Genomic DNA, 27,512 nt, shown 5'->3' on the forward strand with positions numbered 1-27,512 from the left:
GGAATTTGGATGGTAGAAATGTAATTTTATCATTTGGCGATGCTACTCCACTTTTATTTCTATTCTATCTTGAACTACATGACACCGTATTTCTTATTGCAGAGTTTTTATGTCGCGTCCTGCAGAAGTGCAGTCTTCACGTCACTTTTCATGTCTTAATAGTTTTCTGTGTGACGTCAAACACTCGACTTTTTCCATTTCATATTGTAAATCCAGTGTTTCAGATCATTTACGCAGTTGATAATTATCATAGTAAAAAGTCTTCATGATATTTTTCTCCTCGGATCCGGCTGCTTGAAGGAGTTTTTAATCCCGACGATAACGTCCTTCTACCGAAACGTGTCTTGAGGACATTGAGGCCTCCGTTACCGGGGCGACGGCGGTGTTAGAAGGTCGAGGATGGAGCCAGAAGAAGGGGATCGTGATGTCATATGAAACTCAGCTCAGAAAGTCTGTCATCACTGAATCCCATCTGAAAAACACCGCACGGAGTTTGAAGTCAACAACAACAAAAAATCGACATGCAGGTGAGCAGGAGGAAAATCAGAGAGGTGAAAACGCACCGTTGTTGTTGTTGTTGTTGTTGTTGTCGTCTGAGTCAGTAGTCGCATCACTGTGCATTTGCTGCTGTTCGTTGTATTTCATCTCGACGTCCTGGAAGCAAATCATCGCAGAAAAAGACACAGTTAGACAAACGAAATGTAGCTTACACGCTAAAATGCAGAAGGAACCATGAAAACATCTTTATGTTTATTCAGCTTTACTTTATGTGGAGTGAAAACAGCAATCTATCTATTAACAAGCGAAAACTTCACTTCATACTGAAGGTGTCCTTCTGTGGGATTAAAGAGAATTGATGAAGTTGTAAATGGTGCCATGGCGGAGCTCTGAGTTCAGTTTGAACCGTTTTAGTTTTCTGAAAGTTTTTCTATTTTCTTTTTTTTCTTAAAATATTGTTTTCTCAGTTATCTTTGTTAATTCTGATCAAATAAAAATTCATTTTTAGTTAAATCCCACATTTGCTTCCTGATTTGCTGTGAAGACTAAATGAATGAAGACTGTTGGCTACAACTTTAAAGTTAATCAATTTGCAGCTGAAACCAATTTAGTGGTAGTAAAGCTGGATTTTCAAAATAAAATTGCAGATAATCGATTATATGGTGACATTTACTGCAATTTTGTATAATTCTTTGATATTAGTCTAAATTTTGTGGTAACATTTTTAGTAGAAGAACAGTTCCTCTTGAAAGTATTTGAGGACAAAAAAAAGACAACAAAAAAAAACCTACAGAATCTTGGAGAGGCTAATCCATCTGTTTAATCGTAATAAAAATTAAACTATATGATGAGAAAAAACATTTTAAGAACACGTTTAGGCCCACAGACGCTAAATATCCTGCGTGTATTTATCACAGGAAGTGGGAACAGATTGAAAAGAGAACAATTTCTGGCATTAAATCCTAGTTTTTCCTTTCAGTCTGCAGACAAACAGAAGAGCACATTTTCAGCAGAAATCTGTTCGTCACGCTCTGAAAATATAAGAAGCGCTGCAGCGGCTGCAGAAAACGGAGTGCGTGTTCGTCACGGGAGTCGACGAGCTTCAGACCAAACAAGCCGTATTCTATGTTACGTTGAGCATCACAAGATGAAACCGCCTCCAGCTGTGTGCGGATGTGTGCGCGTACCTTCAGATACTGCAGGTCGGCCTGCAGGAGGCGCAGGTGAGTCATCAGCTGCCGGCTGAGGTCGGGTCCGCCGCCGCCGCCGCCCCCCGTCGGGGGGGGGGGGGGGGGGGGGGGGGGGGGGGGGGGGGGGGGGGGGGGGGGGGGGGGGGGGGGGGGGGGGGGGGGGGGGGGGGGGGGGGGGGGGGGGGGGGGGGGGGGGGGGGGGGGGGGGGGGGGGGGGGGGGGGGGGGGGGGGGGGGGGGGGGGGGGGGGGGGGGGGGGGGGGGGGGGGGGGGGGGGGGGGGGGGGGGGGGGGGGGGGGGCGAGGAAGAGGCCCCCCCCCCCCCCCCCCCCCCCCCCCCCCCCCCCCCCCCCCCCCCCCCCCCCCCCCCCCCCCCCCCCCCCCCCCCCCCCCCCCCCCCCCCCCCCCCCCCCCCCCCCCCCCCCCCAGCAGCTTCCTCATGTCGATCCCTACGTCGCCTCCTCCTCCTCCTCCGACGTCGTCATCGGTGCTGCTCTCCTCGGAGCCGCCGCCAAAATCCAGAACCACAAACCCACCTGGACGGAGGATCAGATCAGGCGTTAGATGAAACACTTTGATTTCAATATCGATCCTTCGGGATGTCGTTACCGTTGCGTTCATTCGTCTCAGACGCTCCCGAGAGTCCGGACGGCGGCTGCGGGTCGTCTTTCTGTAAACTTTCAGTTGCCTGGCCGTCGTCTGGAGCAGCAGCAGGAGGTCCTTCGGGGCCCAGCGGACCCCCGGGGGTCCCGCCGCTCCGCTTGTTCTCCTCCGGCTCCTCCTCGGCCTCGCGGCTCATCATGTGGGTGAAGAGAGCCTGCTTCAGCATCGTCACTAGGACCGAAGAAAAGAGGCCATTATGTAAAGACACGTTTTAAAAGTGATGATAAACTGGTTCACTGCATCGATCACATCATGTGGTGGTCACGTGATTTTTTTTTTTTTGCAGTTTAACAAAGAGAAAACTGAGGTTTTAATTATCGGAGGTCCAAGTGGAGACTTGAACTTAAAAATATTTAAAAAGAATCTCAGTGTGCTTCTGGATCCGATCTCACATCAGAAATATGATTTAATTCCAATAGTTTCTCCCCATTTTCTCTTCACTTATTTTATCTTACCTCTATTTTTTTTTCTTTTATTTGTCCAAGAAATGATTGTATTTTTATTTAATTGTGAAACACCTTGAATTGCAATTTTGTACAAAAGGTGCAACATAAATAAAGTTTGCTTCGATCTTCACGTCCTGAAATGAGACAACGCGAGACCTACATGTCCTCAGAGCGTCCTCAGCTTTGGAGGACGGCATGCCGAACGCACTGTGCTCCTCGTTGTCAATGGCGATGCCCTGACGCGACCCTTCCTGCAGCAGCCTGTCTGCCAGCTGCCCGTCCAGGAAGGCCTCCAGATCTGCTTCATCCACCTCCTCCACCTCCTCCTCTTCCTCCACCGCCTCCTCCTCCTCATCTTCAGATTTCAAGCCATCGAACGGGTTCAAGCTCGTCGTCGGAGCTCGAATGTCTGGAGACGAGGCGACTTCTGGATCCGGGATGTGGTCTATTTTGTAGACCAAAATCATAGAATAAATTAACTTTTTTAAATTTATTTATTTAAGAATAGAGCAAAATTTAAAACAAAGTAAAAAGAAAAATTACTATTTAAAAACACTTTTTTTTTTAAAGACGGATGAAAACTAGGAGATGATAAGAGTGTAGAAGAGATTGAAAATTTAAACTAAAAATAGATCAAAACAAGAAAAATAATAATAATTTAGGGTCTAAGATAAAAGAATAGATAATATAGAAAAAGGCTAGAATAAGATATTAAAATGTGAAAAGATTAAATAAAGAAATAAAAAAAATTCTAAAATGAAAACAAGTCTAAAAGCCATTAAAGCCAACAAGTCAAGTTAAGTTCAATGACTGAGAAAAATAAATGGAAATAAAATTTGTTTCTGTTGATTATATTCACTTTTAATAAAAAAAAATAAAATATATATATATATATATATTTAAGAGTTTGAAGATGAATCAATCAATCACCTGAAGAAAGTAAACCTACGCTCGGCGTCCCGTTGGGCTCTTTGCTCGGTTTGGGAATCCCGCGGTCGATGATCTCGATGGCGTCCCGCTCGGCACTAAAAACACACTCACACATGTCAACGATAGAAAAACAACAAACAACAACAACAGCAGCAGCAGTAAACACGGCGACATCATTGGCGGACTCACTCGGACTGAGCGGCGTTGCTGCTGTGAGGTTTGGCCTTCATGGCGTCGGCGCACTGCGTGATGAGACACTGCCACCTGGAGGGACGCAGGAGACGGCGAGACGGACGGACAACCGGTGAGACGAAGCAGGCGAGACATTTGACAGTTGGTTTTGTTTTGTTTTTTTAAGTAAGACTCACGTTCTCTGATCGGACACCGTCTGAGCCGTCAGCTCGTAGATCTGAGCCCCGTTTTCAGACATGGACAGAACGAAGAAGGACTTGTTGTCTGGTGAGGACGAAACGTCAAACGGAAATGATCTCACGTTACATGCAACATTATTGTGGCTTCATGTTTCTGTTTTACTCTCATATCCTCTTTAAGATAACTGATTGATTGAAAGTGCCGTGATTTGGATAGTTTGCATTTGATCAATCTCAATAAAAAAGAGATATTGAAAAAATATTTAAATAAAGGCAGCGTACACAAACCTGTGAAGCTGGATGTCAGCACCAACGTTCACTGCAAATCATCCTTCAATTGAAACATTTCACCCAAAACCAGACAAGCAAACCTCCTGTCAGCACTGCATCTACGTCTGTACCAAGTCTTGTTCCAGTTCCTCTTTTAGATTTGGAGATATTCTATTGGGAATAACTTTTTTTAATTTTATTTTATTTTTTTTAAAGGACACTGAATATAGATGGAAAATTTCAGTAAATTGTCAAATTGAAAACTTCATGGTGGAGTTGGATAACTGTAGGATTCATCCTCTGGGGATCGTGACTATATCCGCAAAATTTCACAAAAATATAGCCAAATGTTATTGAAATATTCGTGCTGCTAAGCATTCCCAACAAGAACCAACATCACGAAAACCAAAAAGGTTCAGAAAACAGCTCCTACCGGTCGCTACGGGCCGAACCAGCACCGTGTTGAGTTTGATGACGGGGCTGAAGATGTGCTTGCTGTCGGCGATGCTGGTCGGATTCTTGCCGTGAAACTTGAGCACCAGACGCTCGTCCTGTTTCTGCAGCAGAACCATGATGTCCTCCAGGAGGATGGTGTACAGCTCTGAAAGGACGCCGCCGCTCATATTAAACCGCATGCGTGTGTGCGTGTGTTTATACATATAAATATCTTGAGTCCTATTTTGAGCAATATTTTTCTCCTTTAAGTCGCAAAATCTAGCAAAATTAACATAATGACCAAATAATTTATTCACATGTTGGTTCTACTTTATGTTATTCTCATATTCTGATGTGTGTGTGTGTGTGTGTGTGTGTGTGTGTGTGTGTGTGTGTGTGTGTGTGTGTGTGTGTGTGTGTGTGTGTGTGTGTGTGTGTGTGTGTGTGTGTGTGTGTGTGTGTGTGTGTACCAATCGTCTTGTCCTTGTTAACTTTCCAGCAGAGAGGTCCCTCGTGAACCATCTTCCTCTTTGTCAGATCCAGATTCTGCAGAACATGAAAACAAATAAAAACCTCTGAGCTCTCTGGATGTGTTCAGATTAATATCTGCAGTGAGATGACGTCACTTCACGGCGCGACAGGAGCGGTCTCTGAACTTTCTGATCCACTCTCGTATACAATCAGTTTCTTATACCATCATTAATCTACATAGATACTTCCAATGACGTAAAATCCAGTAATTTATATATAGTGAACTTTTACTCTTGATACTTTAAGTACGTTAAAATGCATATTGCTTTATTTTATATTTGAGCTCTATTTGTGTTTAATTTCATGTATTTTATCTGTTCTTATGCAGTTTATTTCTTTTCTACATTTTTAAATGTTCCTTTACATCTGTTTTTACGTGAATGTCATTTTCTTGCCGTGAAGCACTTTGAACTGCATTTCTTGCATGAAAGGTGCAATACAAATAAAGTGTCTTCTTCTTCTTATTATTATTATTATTAAGTTTTTCGGACAGTATTTTTACTTAAGATTTGGAATTCAGGACTTTTACTTGTAGTATTTTTGGATTATGATATTTTTCTTTTTACTATATTTTCATGACTGGAAACATAGTGCACAATAACTGATGGTTAATTTGACGCACGAGACTTGATGTTGAGCTCTTTTGTAATTTATTTTTTTTACACGAAGAGCATCAGTGATGACGAGTTTCTGACCTTCAGCTCCAGGATCACGCGGTTTTCACTCTGTTTGAAGGACGAGAGGTCCAACCGCCGCTGGTACTCCTCCAGCCTCTGTTGACAAAAGACACGACCTGCTTTAAAAACTCGCAAAAAAAAAGAAGAAAAAAGGTGGTGATAAAAATGCATTAATTAAAATGATCCGGTGATTGTGGGGTCTTGCACCTGTTTGTTTTCAGCCTCCTTGACGGCCTGGTTGACGTGGTTGAGGATCTTTTTACAACAGTCTCCGGCTCGCTTCACCTTCTCCCTCTCCTCGCCGTCCTCTGTGGGAAACACAAACCGACATGACCGTCAGCTGCTTCCTGAAAAATCTTCTTTTTTTTTTTTTCCCTGCATGAATGAATCTCTGTGCACGTCCTGTTTGTACCCGTGTACTTCGCGATGTTGTCCAGCAGCAGCGGGTACTTGGTGAATCTCTGCATCTCCACGGGGATGATGTCTTTGAGCTGCAGCCGGCGACACAAGCGGTTGCTCTCCGCTTCCTGGAGAGGAAAAATGAAGAAGAGGAGGAGGAGCAGGAGGAGGAGGAGGAGGTGGAGGAGGAAGAGGTGGAGGAGGAAGAGTAAGGAGGGTCGACAACCAAAACCTCTGTCACAGATTACACGAGACTATAAACAGATGTAAGATGTTGAGTCTTCTTACAGCAGAAGTTATTTTTACTTCTTGAAAAAAAATACAAAATAAAATGTTATAACATCATTATTATAAAATATAAAATAATGATTTTAAAAAACACTTTAAATTATTGTGAAAACGTAAAATAAAATTAATAAGGTAAAATATTGAAAGTAAAATCAAACTTGGTGAAAAAAATTTTTTTTTAAATCTTTAAAAAAATTTATAATACAAATAAAAACCAACATTTTTGTCGCAGCTTATGGTCTGATTGTGAACATTTTAATACAAATTTATGCAGCATGATCAACTATTTTACTTTTTTTTTTTAAATTTTATAGTCAAAATCTGTTGAAAAAAAATAAATTAAAAAAATGCTGAGATAATTCTAAATGTAGAAGTTCTCTGTTGGTTAAATGTATTATTAGACATTTATAATTAAAAACAATCCCTTAAACCATCGTTTAAATGTTCGTTATCTCATTCCACAAAATTTCCTCCTTGGACTTGGAAATAGATTTTCTTCAACACTTTGTTTTAAATTTTTCTGCATTTTTTTAGTTCAACTTTACCGTTTTCAATGCAGAATAAGTAATTTGGGGAAATTTCTTCACCCTCTTATAAATGAGTTGTTTTCTTATAAAGTCCGTTTTTCTCTCGTCCTGTTGGCGGACTGTCGCGTGCTGACCTGCATGAAGAGGTTGAACTTCTGGTCTTTCTTCTGTCTCGTCTTGATGAGCTCCAGAGCCGACGGCTGGTTGCTGCAGAACGTTCCCACCGCTCTCTTTATCTTCTCCTCTTCCTCACCGCTGAACTGAAATCAACACGCGAACAAAAGCACAATTCATATCGGAGACACTTTCTGCAGCTACGTAGAGTCTTAAAAAAATAAATACACATATGAGCAAATCTTTTACAACAACGTCGAATTATTACTTTTTTATTACATTATTATTATTATTATTCATTTGTCAGAACTGCACTAAAAAGACAGTCTGCCAACATGCCAGCAGCTCTCTGAGGCTCCTCTTTGTCTCCATGGAGCACAATGCAACATGCTAACATTTACAGTACTGTTGATTTTCAGGCTTAAAACCATCTTAGTTTAACATGATAATGTTTGTTCAACACAAATTAAAACGGAGGATGTATCCTGTGGGGACCATGAATGTCTGTACAAAATTGATGATAATACATCCAATATTTGTTTGAGATATTTACTCTGTATGTAAACTGAATAATTATTTTTAAAGTGGCTGAAAAATAAGAAAAAAAAAATCTTTGTATTGATTCAGATTTGTGATTTTCAGTCCACTCTCACAGATGTCTCTAGATCATACAGTATAAGGCGAGCCTGTGTTCTGCATGTTTTTATTGCACACTAATATTGTGCAGTAGAAAGGCCTCACCCATCCCAGGAGGTCGTCTCCGATCTGACCGATCACCGACGTCTCGCTCCTCTTCCTGATCGCTGTCATTTGTTCCGTTACGGAAACTGTTGGAGCACAAAGACAAAAAAAAAAATTTAAAAAAAACTGATTGTTTTTCTATTTCTTGGGCTGAAGATAATTTCCCTCCACATCCAGCTGCTGCAGGTTTTTAATGCGTGCGAGCGACGTTACCGTGCAGCTGAATGATTTCCTCCAGGTTGATGAAGATGTGTTTGATGTCCTCTGGAGGAAGGACGCCGTCTCTGTTCAGCCTCTGGTAGAAAACCAAGTCCAGCACCTTCAGCTTGCGCAGGTGGGCGCGCTCGGTGTAGAACAGCTCTGCGGGGGGGGGGGGGGGACAACGCGGACGCATTATGTCAGGGAGGGAGGACGGACCGAAGGTACGCGTCATCATTTTCTGAAGTGTGTGTGAAAAGTCACCGTTGATGACTTCCTGCCGTTTGATCTCCTGCGGCGTTAAGCTCGCCAGGACGCCTCGGCTGACCAAGCGCTGCCAGTTCAGAGGGTCGTCCTCGCACTCCGCCTCGCCTCCCTGGTCGTCTTCGCTCTGGACGTCGACCGAACTCGCGGCGCACTGAACGTCCAACCTGCTGAGGGAGAGACGTCGTCAAGAGAGATTTACTGTGGTGAAGGACAGGGATCGTTTTAATCTCAATTTACTCCATCAAACAGTCTAAAAAGCATTATGATAATCACTATATATGTTTAATTGTATATCAAATTTGATTAATTTGTCCTTTGACAGCCATTAAATAGTTGATTAATGTGCAATTTTTCCAACAATTTTTTTGAAATATCTTGAGGAATAGTTAAATCATTTATCCAGCCAAACAAAAGCAGCAAAAGCTCTGAAATGTGTGTTTTCATTCTTTTATTTGTGTAATGTGACAGTAAACTTCATATTTTGGGGTTCGGACTGTTGTTTTTTGGAGGAATTTGAGGCACCACCTTCAGTTCATCTGCGTTTTCTTTACCGTTTTCTAAATAACCAGAAAAGACGACGCAAAATTGAAATCAAGTCGAGTTCAATCCAGCAGTTTACAGTCGACATTAATAATGTCTGTTATTATAATAATATAAGCATGAATAAAACAGGCTACAAGTCATTTACAGAACATAGTTCTTTAATATTAAACAGACTCAAATGTCTTACGTCCCTGTTAAGATCAAAATCCAACTACCTGAAGGGCTCCTGGTCTTCGTCCCGCTGCTCCAGGTTGGAGGGACCGAAGTCGAACTGGGTGCTGGTCGGACTGGGGACGACGTCCTGGTGGTCTCCGGGCTGCAGACCCTCACTCGGTCGGACCTGGAGGCAGAACGGAGAGACACCTGTGCCGGAAAGGAGATCAAAACAAACAGTAAACAACAACAATGAAAACAATACTTTTTTCTGACAAGATGAAGTCTGTAACATTCTTTACTATTACCGTATTTTGGTGCTGTTTTTGTACAACGAGGATCCTCCTACTGTGATTTTTATTCTTATTTCATACTGTTGGATTCATTTATTCTTTCATGACAACATTTAAAAAATATACAGTAAATGTCTCACTGGAGTCGGACTCCTGTCCGCTGGTGTCCGAGGTCGGACCGATGGGCGAGCTGTGAGTGGGCGAGGTGGTGGACGCTAGAGACACGGTGCTGGTGTCCGATCCTTCGCTCAGCTGATTCCCGCGGATCCGTCCAGAACCGGCGGCGGGAGAGTCGGGAAGTTCGGGGATGCCGAAGGCGGGCTGGGAGAGCTTCGGCGAGCGCTGCTTGTTCAGCTCCACGGCTTTACCGACTGCACACACATCCGTTCAGAAACGGGAGGGGAAAAAAAAAATGCACAGAAAGTGTTCAAATGTATAAAGCGGTCGTTTCCTCCTCACCTGAAGTGGAGTCCACTCGGCTCAGACGCCGAGGCGGCCCGAGGATGTTGGGAAACCGAGGCTTCTTCACCTTCTCCTCTCCCTCCTTCTCAGGTTTGATGCTTTTCTGCTCGTGACAGATAAAAACACACACACGGACGATTAAACGAATGTTTGACACTTCAAAAAGATGATCGATCATCGACCTCCGGTGGAATCGTGCCGTGACGGTACGGTCGTTAATATCGAAGGAGGGTTTGCACCTTCATTTTGGGCAGGAAATTGATGCGCGCGCGTTTTTGTTCGAGGCCGCGAGGCTCCTTCACTTTCACCCCGAGGTGCTTCATGTAGGTGAGGATCACATACTGCATCGTTTGGCTGCCACATCAGACACACACACACACACAAAAAAAACAACAACATCATTTTTAGTCACTATATAAAAACATATATGGAGAATAACAGTAAAATATCGAATATCAGTAGCAGCTGCCTGGTGGAAACTCACCACTTCTCCTCCTCTGACGGCTGTGTCGTCAACCTGCAACAACACACACACACACACACACACACACACACACACACACACACACACACACACACACACACACACACACACACACACACACACACACACTCGTATGAGGAACACAGCAGCTGAGTGCACACACACACACACACACACACACACACACACACACACACACACACACACACACACACACACACAGCGAGTGTTTGTGCTCGGAGACTCACAGGATATCCTCGATCTTGGAGAGGACGTGTTCGGCGCAGGAACATTCCTTCTCCACGGCCTGCTGCTCTTTTCCTCCCTCCGAGTCCAGCTTGGACAGCTCGTCCTCGGCCAGCGTCAGACCCATGCTGCGCTTGTGTCTGCATGCAGAGACAAACGAGTCACCTCACCGTGTGTGTGTGTGTGTGTGTGTGTGTGTGTGTGTGTGTGTGTGTGTGTGTGTGTGTGTGTGTGTGTGTGTGTGTGTGTGTGTGTGTGTGGAGGATGGGGGGGGGGAATATTAACCTACAGCAAGATTTATGTGTGGAAAAAAACCCTTCAATTTAAATAATTATTGTGAGAATGGGTCGGATCAGAAGAGCGATCGTTACCTGAAGTCCTCCAGGTTCTTGTGCAGGTCTGGTAGAAGTGCTTCCTGTAACGCCTGAGTGTATTGTTTACACAGCTCCTCCGGGATTAACTCCAGCCTCCGCTTCTCTGACACACACACACACACACACACACACACACACACACACACACACACACACACACACACACACACACACACACACACACACACACACACCAAAAACAGTCAACCACAGAACATCTTATCAACACTTATCACTCCTAACTCCAGAAAATTTAGCGACATAGCGGCAAGAATTTTATAATAATAATAAACGGAGGAAAAAAAAAAAAAAAAAAAAAAAAAAATCATATACAGCTTTTTGAACACTTTAAACTACGACCCAGATTTTGTATCCGTTGTAAAATGTTTCAAACTGAAAAGTCTTGTTCAGACTGAAGGCCCAAATCTGATCGTATCCGGATTCATTTCTGAAAGTTTTACCAAGTTCAGCTGCGAGTGCTTCGGGCACCGGCACTTTAAGATTCTGGAAAACACAACAAAGCAAGAGAATCAGAGTCAACAAATATATACATGAAATTTTTTTATTTTTTTTTTAAATCAAGAAATCAGAAAGGACACGGAGGAAGAAGTCCAACTTACCGCGGTTCGATCCATGAAGAGCGAGTGGAACTCCATGAAGAAACGTCGGCTTTCTTTGGAGCTGGTTTGCTTGTGCATGTCAGCATAAAGATAACACAGCTAACAGAAGGAAAGAGACGGGAAGAGCTTTATACCGATGTCGTTGTGAAGTTCCTCATCTTTTATAGTGTATTACTGCTCAGAAAAAAATTACAATATACTGCACATTAACCTATTAGAAAGTAGCTTTAATCAGATCTGGGACGCCACAGGGCTCGATCCTCGGCCCACTTTCATTTATCAATTCAACAAAATGTATTATTTTACAATGACATTTACTACAAACATCACTGAATGAACTCAGACTGAAGGCTGTAATGAACGACCACGTTTGATAACAGAAAATACATTTTCCTGCATAACATTTTTTTTTATATGCAAAACATTACTTCTGAAGTCATGTCTAGTTTCTTGCCTGTACTGTACGATACAATAGGAGTATACGTGTGATGTCATTAACAGCGTGAAGATGATTCGACCTTGACGTGTGTAATCCGTGTGTTTGTGTGTTTGCATGTGTACCAGAGGTACAGGGTCGAACTGAGAGACCACATGATGCAGGAAGACGGCGAGGTGAGCCGGCCGACCCTTCAGCAGGTCCACGGTCTGGAAACAGCTGCACTCTCCGTTGATCTGACGAGAGATCGATTCATTACACGATGATGATGATGATGACGATGATGATTGTGTCACCGTCGGCTGTTCGGAGACGTTTCTTTACATACCTGCTCCTGCTGAGAGTCGAAGTAGTCATCTTCTGCTCCGATAATCTGAGGGTGAAGGAGGTAGGGAGGGCTACCCACAATGCACTGGGAGTCCTGAGTGGTATATATATATATATATATATATTCAGGGTTAAATGCACTGATAGACAAACTCACACACTTATTGTGTAGAAACAAAGAGTTTCACACGACTGAGCAGGATTTTCTGCCTCGTTTCTCCTCAGAAAAAAAACAGTTTTCTAAAAATGTCTGGCTAAAATTTTCATATATATATGTGTGTGTGTGTGTGTGTGTGTGTGTGTGTGTGTGTGTGTGTGTGTGTGTGTGTGTGTGTGTGTGTGTGTGTGTGTGTGTGTGTTTTACCGTGTCAGGGGTGTCCTCGGAGTCGGGCGAGGAGCAGAAGTTGAGGCGGTCTCTGGGGCTGACGTCCGGGCTCTGACAGGGCGTCTCTCTCCTGCCGGGACTCTCTGGGAGGGGGCTGCTGTGCATCTAACGAACACACACACACACACACACACACACACACACACACACACACACACACACACACACACACACACACACACACACACACACACATTAACAAACACACCACTTATACCAAATTGATTGTTTAGTCTGGTGATGAATGCTGGGAAATCCCCCCGAGACTGCAAAGTGGGACCATTTCATCTCTATTTATAGAAGTTGTGATAAAGTGGATTGTTATTACAAAGGAGTCTGTGTGAGCCGTGTGTTCACAGACGCTCTGTGTTGTCCGTGGGCATAACTGCAATACGCTATCATCAACAATCCCTGGTCAACCGCGGCGGCTTGTTCATTAGTTTCTTGTTAGAAAGCCGCATAAGGAGTGAAATGTTTACAGTAAAAAAAAAATAATTTTAAATCCTGTTTTAAAGTGTATCACCAGTGAAATACAGTAAAAAAAATGGAGAAAAGAAAGAATCAAGGCAACAAACACGGGTATCCGCCTATAAATAATACGTTTTTTTTTAATCTGTAAATGGCCAGAAAATCGTGAAAAGTGTCTTTTTTTTTTTATGTCATATTTATCGACCTGTCTGAAGAACAGAGGGTGTAATTTCCACAGGGTCTCATTTTTAGGCAGATTGAGGCCAATTCTGTCAGAAGAGAGCAGCTGATAATGTTGATATGATCATGTGACACATGTTCAAAGCAGAAGTGCTATAAAGTGATGTGTTGAGTGCCTTGTGGACTTTTTTGTCCTGGTTTTTGCCTCTCAGGCGACAAACAAACTCTCTTTGTTTGTTGAAATTCAGGGCTGAAAGGAACACAGTACTTAGGGCTAAAAAACAAAAGGGTGTTTATTCTTAGCAGAGTTTTTTAGGTCAATAAATACTTTTTAAGTTAAAGATAAGAAGAGATAAGCAGCCTGTTTTAAAGATTAGTAGGTTGCAAACTTCTGATGTTGTTTTTCTAATATATCATTAATAATATCATTATTACTCAAATTTTACCACAATTAGCTGCCAGATTGATTTAAATACAGGAAATTGAATAGATTTCCTTTTGTGACTTCAGTGTTTCTGTCCAACATCTACAACCAAACTTACACCCAAATATATTACATTTACAATCAAATAAAACCGAAACCAGAACGCATTTATTTGTGATGAATGACAGCTGGTTTTTTTTTGTGTTTTAAATCGATTCATCGACAGACTCATTGTTTCAGCATCCACCCACACGAACTGACGAACAGCTGGTGAAAAAAAAAAACCCCACTTCCTGATGTGTCGGTAAACTCACCGGGTTGTTATTGATGGAGAGTCCGTTGTCGCACCGAGAGGGCGAAGTCCGTTCTCTCGGAGGAGGACCGCTGTCCGCCTCCTCGGCTTCACCGTTCCTGGAGGCCGAGGCGCCGTCCTGAAAACACACACACACACACACACACACACACACACACACACACACACACACACACACACACACACACACACACACACACAAAAGAATGTGTTCAACCTCTTATCGTTAACTGAGGAAGCGACGGGAGGTTAAAACTCGTTGGTTAAACTTGATGAAAGACATGTGACAGAATTATTGACATTAATTTCTCTCATTAGTCTCTTATATTTCAGACGCGTTTCATAACCGTGACGATTTCGGATGCGGCGCGAACTTCAAGCAACACAACTCCAACAGGTACATCAAGGAAAAAGAGTGGTGTGTGTTTACATCTGTCAGTTCAGAGCTCACGATGGAGACGAAGTGGCAAATGAGAGGAGGTATGTTAACATTACGGTCTTCAAAGGAAAACTCAAGCTGGCTGGTTATATAGAAGACTTCGAAAACCGAGCCCTTTTACTTTGATGGATATTTATTCAACCTGAGAACAGGCGAGGAGTCACATGAAATGGAGCAGAAAGGACGAGACAAAACACCTCATGAAACTGGTCGCCAGGGCAACCACAGCAACGTATACCTCCTGCCCACCTTGTACACTTGATGGTCTTAAATCACAGCCTGTTTTCTGGAGGCTATGTTAATTTGTCTTTACTGAAATGTTCCAAAACTGCATGTTTTCATTTCTAACACTCACTTAAACCTATTTAATTTGTTTGCTGTACTCCTAAGAGAGAGGGCATGCTGGGAAATGTAAGGGCAGGAGCCTTAGAAAGAAATACATGCACTATGGCCAATCACAATGTTGCTCTGCAGCACATACGCAAAGATAGAGATTTTTTATTCATGTTCTTTTGCACAAAAGTATGTATGTTAAAATAAAGCATAAAAAAAGCTGCGGGCACAAAGCTTATTTTCCTCCAGCAGTTGTGTTAAAAAAAAAATTTGCATCTGGTTTTCCATATTGATAAATTCCAGGCTTCAAACAAACTTAAAAAACTGAACATTTAACAGTGAAATAATTTGGAGGATTGCAGCTGAAGAATAAAATCTGTCATTTTTATTAGCGCAAAAGCAAAACTCTGCTGCCTCGGGAGAATCAAAATATTTTAAACACATTTCTTACAGCGTATTTTTCCGTTTCACGGCTAAAAATATCTGCAATATCGTCAAAATGATTGAGCATTCGGAAGTGTATTTATAAACTGAACCCACTCTGTTTAATTGCATAAATTAATATCTCACACCTTTATGGAAACTCTTCTGATTTGATGATTATTTGCATGCAAAAAAAACAAAAAGCAGATATTGCGCATCTGTTTGTCACCTGTATTCTTTAATTCAGACTCTGTTTGAATAATATTTTCAACCTTCATGCTGCTTCAACATAAAGTATTTTCTCCTCTTTCTTACCCCATCAGACAGGGAGGACGTGTTGTGGTCCGGAGGGCTGCAGGGAGAAGAGCCGCACTGCTCCCCGCCTGACAGCGCAGGTGAGTGGGGCGCCGACAGAGAGGAGGGGGCGCCCACCTCCGCCCCTTCCTCCTTCCTTTCCTTCTCCTCCTCCAGGGGGATCTGAGGAAGCCCCGGAGGCCTCCCGAGCACCGTCAGCGCCACATAGGAACCGGCTGCCGGAGAGGAGTCATGGGAAAGGAATGAAGGGAGGAGAATGTAAAACAAAAAACTCATCAGAATCGGCTCAGAGAACACCATGTCAGACCATAATAATACTGTAAAACACTGTACATTTCTATTTAACTATTTCTATTATTATTATTTAATATTTCTCTAAAGTTTTTTGTTTTTTTTGAGTTTCTATAGATTTATATTTTTTAATCCTTGTTGAATTTAAAAAGGAGGACCAGAAAAGGTAGAATTCTCTTCATCCTAAAAACATTAAGGGTATTAAATGAACTATCATCAATTTTATTGCCGATAAAGTATATCATGATAAATGTCGTGTCCTGTGGGAACTGAAAGCAGTTATTCCAACTACTTGTTGAAGTGTCAAAAGGAAAACTCCTCAACCCTCTGTAGAATTGAAATCTCAATATTTTGTTTTCCATGGAATAAACACGTTTAGTTGATTGACAGATGATTCAGCCAATCACAGTTAGCTCCTCCCCTCTGCCATAAAAGCTGTAAATGCCCACCACTGTAATGCTTGCTTTAACCTTACGACCACCTTACATTTTTAATTGACATGTAATACAACATACTGAAGTGTCTACTTACATTTGATCAACTTTACAACCTCTATGTGGTTTGAATGTGTCACTAAGGTCCCGTTAACCTGTCAGAAGACACAAAAAAAAAAAAAAGGTAAACAACGTTTAAAAAATAAAGCTGGAAATATTCTTCTTTTTTTGTTGTTGTTGTTGTTGTTGTCTTATTTGTGAACAAATATCTTTAAAAAAAAAAAAACAGCACCTTCCCTCTCCTGCCTGAACCATCTGTTACTACTGAACATAAGTTGTTTTTTTAAATGAGTCACCGGTATATATTTTATTTTTACACATGGGTGAATTTGTTTGTTTTTCAGCAGCGTTGGTGAACTAGTGTGTTTACAGCAGCAGGACGGCGTGTTTGCGATCGGCTTAAATAAACTACGAACGGCTACGTTTGTAGTAACGAAGGAAACACGTGACGTCGGTGCAGCGATGCGGCTCAGCGACATGTTTACGACGGTTATATCTGAACAACAATGAAGCTCTGAGCTCGTTGGATCCGTCTATTGTTGGGTTTTTGTTTCCATGACATAAAACTCTGGCTGGATCTGTTCTGGCACTTTACTCTACATGTTAAGTAACATTTATAAAGTTATATATTATTATGCTGAGTCGTACACTTTATATGCTGCGGTTCTCAATCACTCTCTGCTTTTTACACAATACTGCACATTATTAATTTTTGATTCTTGTTCTTTGTTTTATGTTTTTAAAGTTTTAATTAAAGAAACACGTTCATTTTTTGGGGTGAAATCGTTAAAGCCAGCAGATAGTGTTGGCAGGAGATGCATTCAGTGCAAAATTCAAGTACGAGACAAGTAAGAGTCCTAAATGTGAGTGTACGAAGGGAAGCGCTTCATTTGGAGCCGGAGTTTTGATATCTGAATCGATATCGAGAGAGAAGAAGTCTAATAAACATTCAGAAAGATTAAAAGAGGTTAAACCTTAATGATTCTGTCTCCTGTCTGGACTCCAGCTCGCATGGCAGCTCCATCTACAACACAGAAGAGAGTCAGAGATGCTGCTTCTACAAGTGTGTGTGTGTGTGTGTGTGTGTGTGTGTGTCTTACCTTCTTTGACCAGCTGCACAAACACCGGGTTGTCTCCACTTACTGTCAGCCCGAAGCCATTTTCATCTCTCTGGATTATCACACAGCGTTGGACCAGACCTGCCGTTAGCAACGCAACGCAACGCAACACACACACACACACACACACACACACACACACACACACACACACACACACACACACACACACACACACACACACACACACACACACACACACACACACACACACACACACCTTTTATTACACTGTTGTTGTTAGTCTTATTTCTGTTTGTCTTATTTCTGTTGTTAATGTTGTTGTTGTTGTTGTTGTTGTTTTTATGCCACGGCCGTGAACCACGATATCTCAAGAACACCTGGAGGGAATTTCTTCAAACTTGGCAGAGACATTCACTCGGTACCAACAAGGAACTGATAAAGATTCTGCGGGTCAAAGGTCAAGGTCAAGGAACATCTGAATGTAATTTATTCAAACTGAACTGATATGATTTTGTTGGTCAAAGGTCAAAGGTCAAGGTCACCTCACATTTAGCCATACCCGTGAAGACGATATTTCAGTAAAGCCTGGAGGGAATTTCTTAAAATTTGTCACAACTGTTCACAATGCCTCAATGAACTGAAGAGGTTTTAGTTGTCAAAGATCAAAGGTCCTGTAAAGGTTTCGCAATCGACATAATGTCATTGTAAATTATGTCTCGTGTATAAATAAAGGTTGAATGATTGAATAAATGTGTTCTGTCCTTTAAATGCTGATTTAGTGACGCTTTTGAAAATATTTAGGATATATAAGGGCATAAAAACACCATGTGACCACGTGTCAATAGTTCCCATTTTAATCTATCAGTGAATCCATCAGGTGAGCCATTAACAGTCCTACAAACCGACTTCACCCACATCCTGAAATCTTTTAAGATCAAGAAAGCTTTCGTCCGCTGATGTTCTTCCTGCAGCCCGGGAGGAAGTTTAGCGATTTGTAATCTGCCTGTCTGCGTTTTCCTTTTTCCTTCTCACACTTCAAACGACTTATCTGAGAGAGCTGAGTGGATAATTGGTTGTCTTCTGGAGTCCATGAGGAGCCTCAGGACTGCAGGGTGAACAAAAGGGCAGCAGGGATTAATGTCAACCGAGCAACCCGGGCAACCACCTCAGCAACTTCTCTTCCGAGCGCTGCCGACACCTCTTGTGTAACAAGAGCTGCAACTAACAATTACTTTCTCAGTTAATCAATAAATTATTTTGTCTGTACGACATTGAAAATCACAGTCTACTAAGCTGATACTATAAAAGTTGTTTTTTTTCTGACTGATGGTAAAAAAAAAATTAAAAAAAAGATATTTAATTGAAAGAAAAGCAGAAAAATGTCACATCGTTGCTTTAAAATTGACGATTAATTGAAACAATTAAACCCCGATTAAATCGATTAATAAATAAACTGCTTCAGCATTTGAATTTAATGTCTCACTGCTCTGTTACTGACTTTTTTGAAACAATGCAAATCAGCTGAATGCGAAGTGTTGCAAGTTGAGATCAAAAGCTGTTTTTTGTAATAAGCTACTGCAAAAAGTACCGCTATAATATTTCAAATTAAATCTCACATCTTACAGCGAATAACAAGAAATGCAGAAGAAGAAAAAGAAACCATGGATACGATGTCATAAAATGATCATAACTGACTGATATTTTCAGCTTATTATTATTTTTATTTATTTATTTTTTTTAAACTCCAGATAGTTTTGGGAGGAAAATATTTCTTGCTCAGCATTTTACACAGTTTACAAAGTGAGAATTTAGCATCAACTTGAAGAAATAATCAACTTAAACCAAGAAGAAACCAGAAATAAAACTGTGTCTCACCTGTTGGATCAAACTCATGTTTGAGGGAGACGGAGGATTTCTCATTCTTTGGCTTCTTGTCCGTGGGGTCTTTGTTGAGGATGTTTGGGGTCCTACAGAGACGGGAATCAAACAAAACTTCAAACAGTGACGAGGACAGAAAGACATAAACCTGAATCACATTGTGATGCAGGAAACCTTAAGCGAAATTTAAAGTTACTCGTCGATAAAAAAGATGAAATCTTCTGAATTTATTTTCCCTCGAGGCCGATGAAACAAAACAGTCATCTGTTTGTGACAGAAGAGAATAATAAAGATACTGCAGGTGATATCGTATTGTGTTTTTATCGTATGTGTATTTGTAATCTTTTCTTTTTGTGTGCTCATCTTTCCTACCGGTATTCTTTAAACTGCTGTGTCGACTAAATTTCCCCACTGCAGGATTTAATAAAGTGTTTTATCATGACCATTAAAAGTGGAACGAGGAGTTTTTGATGTTTGATGTTGAATACATTGTCCTCCCTCCTCCTCTGTGTTCGTTGGACTGATTTAATCTGAGTCTCTCCGGGGAGGTGGACCTGAAGGTGGTAGTTCATGTATTAATAGCAGAGGCTCCCTCTCTTCGTCCCCCCTCCTCCAGCTCCTCCTCCTCCTCCTCGTTCCACAAGAGGGGGTTTTGTTTGTGCTGCCGTCTCTCCCTTGGACAATGGGGGCCCTGGGCTTTTTTAACAATGGCTCCCACGTCAGAGCCAACTTACTACACTGTGGCTGTGTGGGACAGATTCCCGGAAACAGAGACCAGGCTTTTTTGGCTCAGCGTCAGTTTCCTGAATGTGTGCGAGAAGGCTGGGAAAGAAAGCGAGGAGGGGGGACAGGGAAGGAGGAAGGAGGAAGGAGGAAGGAGCTGTCTTTGAGGGAACACAGAAGACTTCAGGGCTTCAGCTACTTGTGGTGGCGAACGGAGGCGAATAAAGTCAAGAGAAACACGAATATTTTCCTTCAGGTTGAGCTCCTGGAAGGTGAAGCAGACTAAACACGCAGCAAAAGTTAACAGAGAAAAAGATAGGAAAGTTGGACGGGAGAGAGCGCCGCTGCCGTTTGGTGACCTCGAGATTCGAAGGCCCACTTAGTGAAACCTCCTCGCTGCAGTTGGAGGAGATTAGCAGCTGATAAAATACGGGGAGACGAAGGCGAACGGCATCCTGCTCAGTGGGTGGCAGCTAAAGTAAGAAAGAGTCAGATAAGGGAGGAACTCGGCGTCCAGCTCCAACATGAGAGGCGATTTGGTTTAATTTAGCAGTTTAGCTGATACGATCAAGGTGGGTGACCTTTTGAACTTTGTGACACCTTAAAAACACAATTCATCGTTCTTCTGAGAGCGGAACGAGTTTCATCAGAATCTACTGAAGCAGCATAAAAAAAAGTACCTTCATATCTTTTTCAATGACAAAAAAAAAACTCTCACGTCATATGTAACACAAGTTTTGACATTATTTAACCCTTAAGAGTCCCACTGATGCTGCATTTTTTTTAAACTTGTGATATTTCTATATTTAAATCCAGAGTCCATCCATTTTACACCACATTTTCAATTAAGATTTTTTTTTTATATATATACTTTAACTTGATATTTTTGTATTTCTCCCCTTTACTCTCACTGATTTGGATTGGACAAAATAATAGAAACTCCCGTCAGCGTTGAACAATAGAGGGTGGATCAGAAAATCTCGGCGCCTCAAGTCGATGCGACGTATCTTCTGCAGAGGATTGTGGGTCAAAACAGCCGGAGTAGCATGCCGGCCTACAGACTGGATGTAGTTGGACATCCTGGTACTATTATTTCCATTTAACATACTGTGCAGTGGAACTGATTCTTTTTCTGGCATAATAAATAGTACGGTAATGTGGATACTGAAGAAAAAGAAGAAAAAGAAGAAGAGAAGTGCATTTTGATAATGAAGTAGTATTTCCCAATTGTATACATACTCCGTGCAACAGTACATACTTTTAAAAAGGTAGCTGCAGTACGTACTGAAAGTGAGAAGAAAAAGTATGCGATTCTGAACGCAGCTTTAGTGTTATTAATGTTATTAATTCGAGGGTTAATAACGGTCTTTTAACAGTGAGGCAGCGACACTCATGTTGTTGAACTTGTTCTAAAACGTCTCCACTGCAAATCTAGCGAACGTGCTGCTGTATGTGCAATGTTACATCCACTGAAGTTACAGCAGTCCTACGAGGCCTCTTAAAAACAGCAGATACAGTCCGACACCTCCAGGATTTAAATTTGATGTATTGTTATGTTGCACTACACAGAGGGAACTTGAAAGTTTACTGGTACGCTGATGAAAGAAAATCATTGGATTATAATGTCTTGGTGTCACTCAGTTGCTGCTTAGACTCTCTTTGCTTGCTTACAGCACTGTTATCAAAGGAAAAAAAAAAAAACAGAAGAAAAACATGCAACAATCTAGTTGGGCCTCAGATGCCAAAAATACCAGATGATTCCTCCGGGATGATAACAGAGAAGTCGGAGCTCCAGAGAGCTGCAGAACTGAAAGTCCAACGAGCCCAAAGCTAAAAGTCCAAATATAGCAGAGCTCACTATTTATTATGAAAACAGCAGGCTGAACTTTAGCTCATCGCTAACCTGGCTCTCTGGAACCGCAGTCCACTGATGCCCTTTTGTTCCTCTGAGCTTTTTTTTTTTCCTCCGTGTTTTCTCTTTCAAATCCACTTAGATTGAAGCTGAACACGTCAAATACGTACAGGCTTATTTCAAAGTTGATCTGGAAGTCACACAAACAGATCCAGACACCAGAAATCCACTCGCAGTTTTAACTTTGCTTTAAGAGGAAACAGTAAAACAGAGACTTCCATCATAAATCAACTTTTCCATCATCATTTAATTAATTTAAGAAAATATAAAGTCGTTTTGCTTTTTGATTCAGATTTTTGCAGATATCATTCTCTTGTTTGTTGACCTCTACATTTGGGAGCTTGTACAACTAATTAAAGAATATTAAAATAGCCGGATGAGAACTACAACAAATTGATTTCACACCAAAGATAAAACGGTATTGATTCCATTGTAGGAAAGCACAAAACCTTGTTTGGTTTTTGCAAGAATCTGCACGCAATCTAAGAAGAGAAGCTCCAAAAAACACATTATTTGACCACTTTTTCCTGAAAATAATTAACTTTTCAACTTCTATTTCCTGCAAGTCAGTCCTTAACGAGGGATAATTGATTAGTTAAAGGTTAAAGCAAAATTTCTAAATTTTGTTTCCAACAAATCCCATTGAAGGACCAAAACCAGAAAATGTGTTCTCAGCTCTCAGCTACAAGCCCATTATTTATTAGTAAAAAAAAAAAATGATCATCCATAATTTTATTTTTTGAAATGCTAAATAATTTCCTAAAATTGCTGGACAGTTTTAAAAAAAAAAAACAAGAAAAACTTTAATTAAACGGATAAAAAAAAGTATATTTGTCAGGGACTAGTTTCAGAAGCTGACTTGATACACATTTGGTTGCCGTGGTGATGCAGCATGTGGGATTATAACGTCAAAATAGGCAAGAAAAAGTTTGTCTCAAGGAAGAAACTCTTCACTCGAAGCGACAGCTGATATGTTTTAAAGCTTTTTGTTCAACGATGGGCGACGACAGCACAGAAGAATAATGTGTTTTTTTAGGCTTTCAGTACACAGACGATAATCATTAGTAGGATTAATTCACCAGACTTCTAAGTAAACAACATCTCCACTGGTTAATTATTTAAAAAAATCAATCACGTCATGGCTGCGCCGTTCATAAATCGCTGTGCATTTTTTTGATCTGACATCAGCTGACTCCGACCACAAACTTCCACATTCAATACAAGCCTGTGAACTACCAGCAACGATCTAAATCAAGGGGCTGAACGAGGGACACGAAGCATTATACAATCATCTACGTGACTGGAGAGTCGACGTGAACAAACACAAACTGAGCCACCCAACACAAAAATAAAGACTCGTTTCCAAGTGTTCTCAGACCTTTTTTAGTCTCATAAATCACGAGGACATTAATAACTTGACAACGTGTAATTTATCCCTCTGAAGCAGCGTTTAGTGGACGGATTTATCCCACAATGATGTGATCCAACGCAGAACTTCACAACAATTCAAACAATTTAATTTAATTATTACTGTGAATATCAACTCGAAACTCAAGCGTAAGGTTCTCTGACCTGTCGGCTCTGTGGTTTCTTGTGGATGAGTCATAATGAAGATTTGTTTGTTCTTTGGAAATAAATTCAGAAAATACACACATTTCATTCCGGTCATCACATCCACATCAAAAATGGATGTTTTTGGAGGCGTGTCCTCTGTGGCATGCCCAAATATGGCTCCACATTAGCGAGATGGTGACGGCCGTTTCAACTTGAGGCTTCAGAAGGAAACTGAAACTTTGAGCAATCGTGTCCAACACATCAACATGAGTTAAATTGAGTCGGTTCGATCGCCAGGATGTTGATTAATCGATTTATCGTGTTATGTTTAATTCTATAAAATGTTCTCAAGGTACTTCACATAGTGAGGACCAGATTTTGCGGTATCAACTGTACTGAACACACACTCTGTCTGGCTGGTAGTCGTCCTGCACTGATGTGTCACCAGCGGCAGGGTCGTTCAGGAAGGGCTGGAGGCCTGATGGGCATTGTTTAGCAGTGATGTCACCACTTCCTGTCAGGGCTCGGGTGGGGGGCGGGAGGGGGCGGGGGGTGACAAAGAGCAGACGAGCCGGTCCACAACAGGCACACTCAGGTTAATTATACATCGTAGATTAAAATGTCGTCTATACACGTCTCTTGAGGTCGGAATCATAACTTACAATAAAGAAATGAATGAGTTTAGCCGATAGTGGAAACCTGACTGCACCACAGACCTGTCAATCAAACAAACACACTTTTTGAGGCTTATTTTCTAATGAATTATTTTGGATTATTTTCAGATGGACCTACAGAAAAACTAATCAGGAGAGACTTTAACTAAAAACACCATAATAACTCACGGGAAACATTTATTGACTTTGTATTTGATGAGATAAGTTGAATAACAGTCTATGGAGCTGGAGTCTTTTTTTGGAGCCGACTCCTAGTGGCCGTCGGTGGTATTGCAGTTTAACTCATTTCCACATTGGCCTCATTTTTCAGACCCAGAAGCTACATCCACTTTTACATACAGTCTGTGGAGTAACCGGTGTGTCTGAGGTTATTTCTTTTAACACCCCAGTGGATCTATTTTTAGAAATGTTTCAGAGTTCAAATAAAACCCTTTCTTTCCATTACATGCCTAAAATCTTGCTCCCGACCTGCAGTGGACCTCCAGGCGCTGTGTGCGCCCAACCGGACCTAAGCAGATGTTCTCCAGGAGGTTTTGGTGCTGTAAGGTGGACAGTGAAACATCACACATGTTCCTGCAGTCTACTTAGACTGAATTCTTCTCACTGAGAAACACTTGAACGACGTCCAAGATGTGACCTAACCACTGCTGGAGTCGGGCACAAACGTTGCCAGGCAACAACACCCCATTTTTGTGGTGAGGGGTTTCAGTAATAACCTTTAAAATCCTCAGATGCGCGTGTTGTTTGATCGGCCTGAGACAGTAACTCCAAATGAATCAGACACACGTGAGTCTGCAGATAAATTTACATAATTCCTGCAGTCTGTCGTCTCGTGGAGAGAAATGTGAATCCAGACTCCACACGTGTCGTGTGTGTGAAACCCATTTTAGTGCAGTGTTTCACATCCACAGTGAGTTAGAAAATTATCTCTATGTGGAACCTGCGATGGAAACACAGAGGAGGTGCTTTGTTGTAAAAAAGAAAAGAAAAAGAAAGAAAAATCAGGCGAATGGCTCGCTGCTTTCTGCCGGCTGAAGGTCAAAAAATCAAATGACTCTGTTTGACTTTCCAAGGCAGTCATGTGTGCCTTTATTTTGGCGTTTCCGCAGAGGAAACTCCTGATAACTGAAAGTAAAAATATGCAAGTGACTTAATGTCGGATGGAATCTGAGTCACAAAGTCAACCGTGAATGTTTCTATAACAACTCACGTCAGACAGTCTTTACATAAACGACACGGCTGCAATAAATGTTGCAGCTCCAACAAACTCCAGAGCTGCAGTATAAAGCTTCTTTATGGGAGCACGTGTTTATTTCCGATCAATAAAAAGTGAAGTTTCGTGACCATTTAATCAAATTTATGTTGACATTTACAGATTAATAGCTGATCCACTTTCCTAAAACAGTCAGAATAGGTCATGTGACTTTCAGTGAAATATTTGCAGGAAGCCACAATCCACTGGCCCTTCATTGATGGTAATCTTTAGGAGTTTTCCTGTAAAATATGCCGCTGTGTCACTGATTAAATACTAAGGGACAACTTCTTCTCCAGTGGACGAACACATGCACCTCTGCATCCTGAACTGAAGGTCATAAATATAAACAAAATACAGGAAATAAGGAAACTTTTTAGGGGCCACAGATAAATAAAAAGTTCTCCCAGGAAGATGCCCCCTGTTGGTTCAGCTGTGCCACACATACTCTCCTGCAAGCACTCCTGACACCTTTTACATTTTATAGAGGGAGACTTCTCACGAACTCCATTGAGAAACTCACAAATTTTAGCTTGCCCAGTATTTAGTAACTGGACTTATAAACTGTCAATTTAACAAAGAGGCTGCAGCGTTTTTCAAAGACGTATACTTAGTTCGGCGTGCAATTAGTAGATCAAACATCTTAAAATGCGCTAAAATTACACGTTTTCGTTACTTCCTCTAGCAGCCATCGTTCACCACAAGGCGGTGTGAAATGGGCTTTCTGTTTTAACCACTTTCAAAAACATGAATGTTTTCTGCAAACTGAGGGGTTTTTGGGAGAATAATTTTATTTCCGATTTAACCAGAAGACATAACAAACAGGAAAATCATATTATATTTCTTTGTGTTTGCCAAGTATGTTTTCCAGCAGGCAAGATTATCTTAAATTAGATGATTTTTGAATGGAGTCTGGAGTGATTCAGTAACTTCCTCCCATTCGGAAACGGATTCGAAAAAAACAGTTCGTGGTTGTATTTAAACAGCAAAATAAAGTCGGAAAAAAAGGAGCATTTTTCCTACCTGTCAGTGAGAGTTGACTGTGTGCCACTCATTGGGCTTCCCTTTTGAGTTTCCGAGGACTTCACCCAAATAACATTGTCACAACAACGTCTGACTTTTTTTTTTTTTCCTCTTTAATTAGAGCAGCTTCGTTATTTGGTCTCTTCGGTGTCCGTTCATGTCCCCAAAAAACGTCGACGAGTCGTTAACATCCAGCATGGAGATTTAAAAAGCCCGTGGTTCAAAAAGAAAAGAGTTTTTCTTTACTCTTTTAAATCCCAGCAAATAATAAACATATAATCATTACCAGCGACGATAATGTTGACTAAAGTCCATTAGATGTGAAGAAACGCCGGATTTTTTTTCTGGGGTGTAAATGTGTTTCAGTAAGCAGCCGCTGTTTGCATCACAAGAGACATCTGGAAAACTTTTGGAAAACGGGCTGTAAAGTGTTTTGGGTTTTTTCCCCCCAACTTTCACATCCTCTTACTGCCTCCAAAGTGCAGGACGCGAAAGAAAAGAAAAAAAACTTTTATTTTTCCCTGGGAAATACCACCATGATGACAGTCCAGCCTGTTCCTGATGTCCGGGACAGAATTACGTCAAACTTGGGCTGCTAAATCCAAAATGAACTTTATCCTCTTGTTTCCGCGACGCACCGTGTCCGCAGCGCCGATGTGCAAGCGTCGCAGTTTCTGTAGCATCCTGCAGAAGGATCTTCAGTTTAATGCTCCCTAATTCGTGCAAGCAGCCGTGATTGTTGCTCCACTGTGATGCAAATGGAAAAGGAAATGCTTTGTGCCCCCTCCCCGAAAAAAAAAAGTTTGAAAAAAAAAAAAAACGAGGAGAAAAACCCACCTTCCATCAAGTTGCGTTCAGGGACTCCTCG

The 27,512-nt window shown here is 41.5% G+C and overlaps 1 protein-coding gene across 1 annotated transcript; it reads right to left on the reverse strand.

The window, feature by feature from the left end:
* Window positions 1-135: 135 nt before the first annotated feature.
* LOC138636121 (rho guanine nucleotide exchange factor 12-like) lies at window positions 136-27,401 on the reverse strand. Its single transcript, XM_069723970.1, has 37 exons — window positions 26,645-27,401; window positions 19,504-19,595; window positions 17,647-17,745; window positions 17,521-17,570; window positions 16,584-16,641; window positions 15,762-15,976; window positions 14,253-14,369; window positions 12,846-12,971; window positions 12,483-12,575; window positions 12,280-12,390; window positions 11,719-11,817; window positions 11,560-11,602; window positions 11,096-11,201; window positions 10,727-10,864; window positions 10,479-10,511; window positions 10,234-10,348; window positions 9,992-10,097; window positions 9,673-9,903; window positions 9,302-9,449; window positions 8,541-8,710; window positions 8,292-8,438; window positions 8,079-8,164; window positions 7,358-7,483; window positions 6,422-6,536; window positions 6,217-6,317; window positions 6,028-6,105; window positions 5,272-5,347; window positions 4,800-4,967; window positions 4,094-4,181; window positions 3,915-3,989; window positions 3,726-3,820; window positions 2,956-3,240; window positions 2,296-2,520; window positions 2,103-2,222; window positions 1,686-1,777; window positions 564-654; window positions 136-472 (listed from the first exon to the last, which is right to left on the reverse strand). The coding sequence occupies exons 1-37, from the start codon at window positions 26,674-26,676 to the stop codon at window positions 459-461; spliced, it is 4,164 nt and encodes a 1,387-aa protein (XP_069580071.1). The 5' UTR covers window positions 26,677-27,401; the 3' UTR covers window positions 136-458.
* Window positions 27,402-27,512: the final 111 nt, after the last annotated feature.

This window comes from Brachyistius frenatus, unplaced genomic scaffold (assembly GCF_029030835.1).
Source record: "Brachyistius frenatus isolate BFR_SWC_R1_liver_20210118 unplaced genomic scaffold, ASM2903083v1 Contig_354, whole genome shotgun sequence".
NCBI classification, from domain to species: Eukaryota; Metazoa; Chordata; class Actinopteri; family Embiotocidae; genus Brachyistius; species Brachyistius frenatus.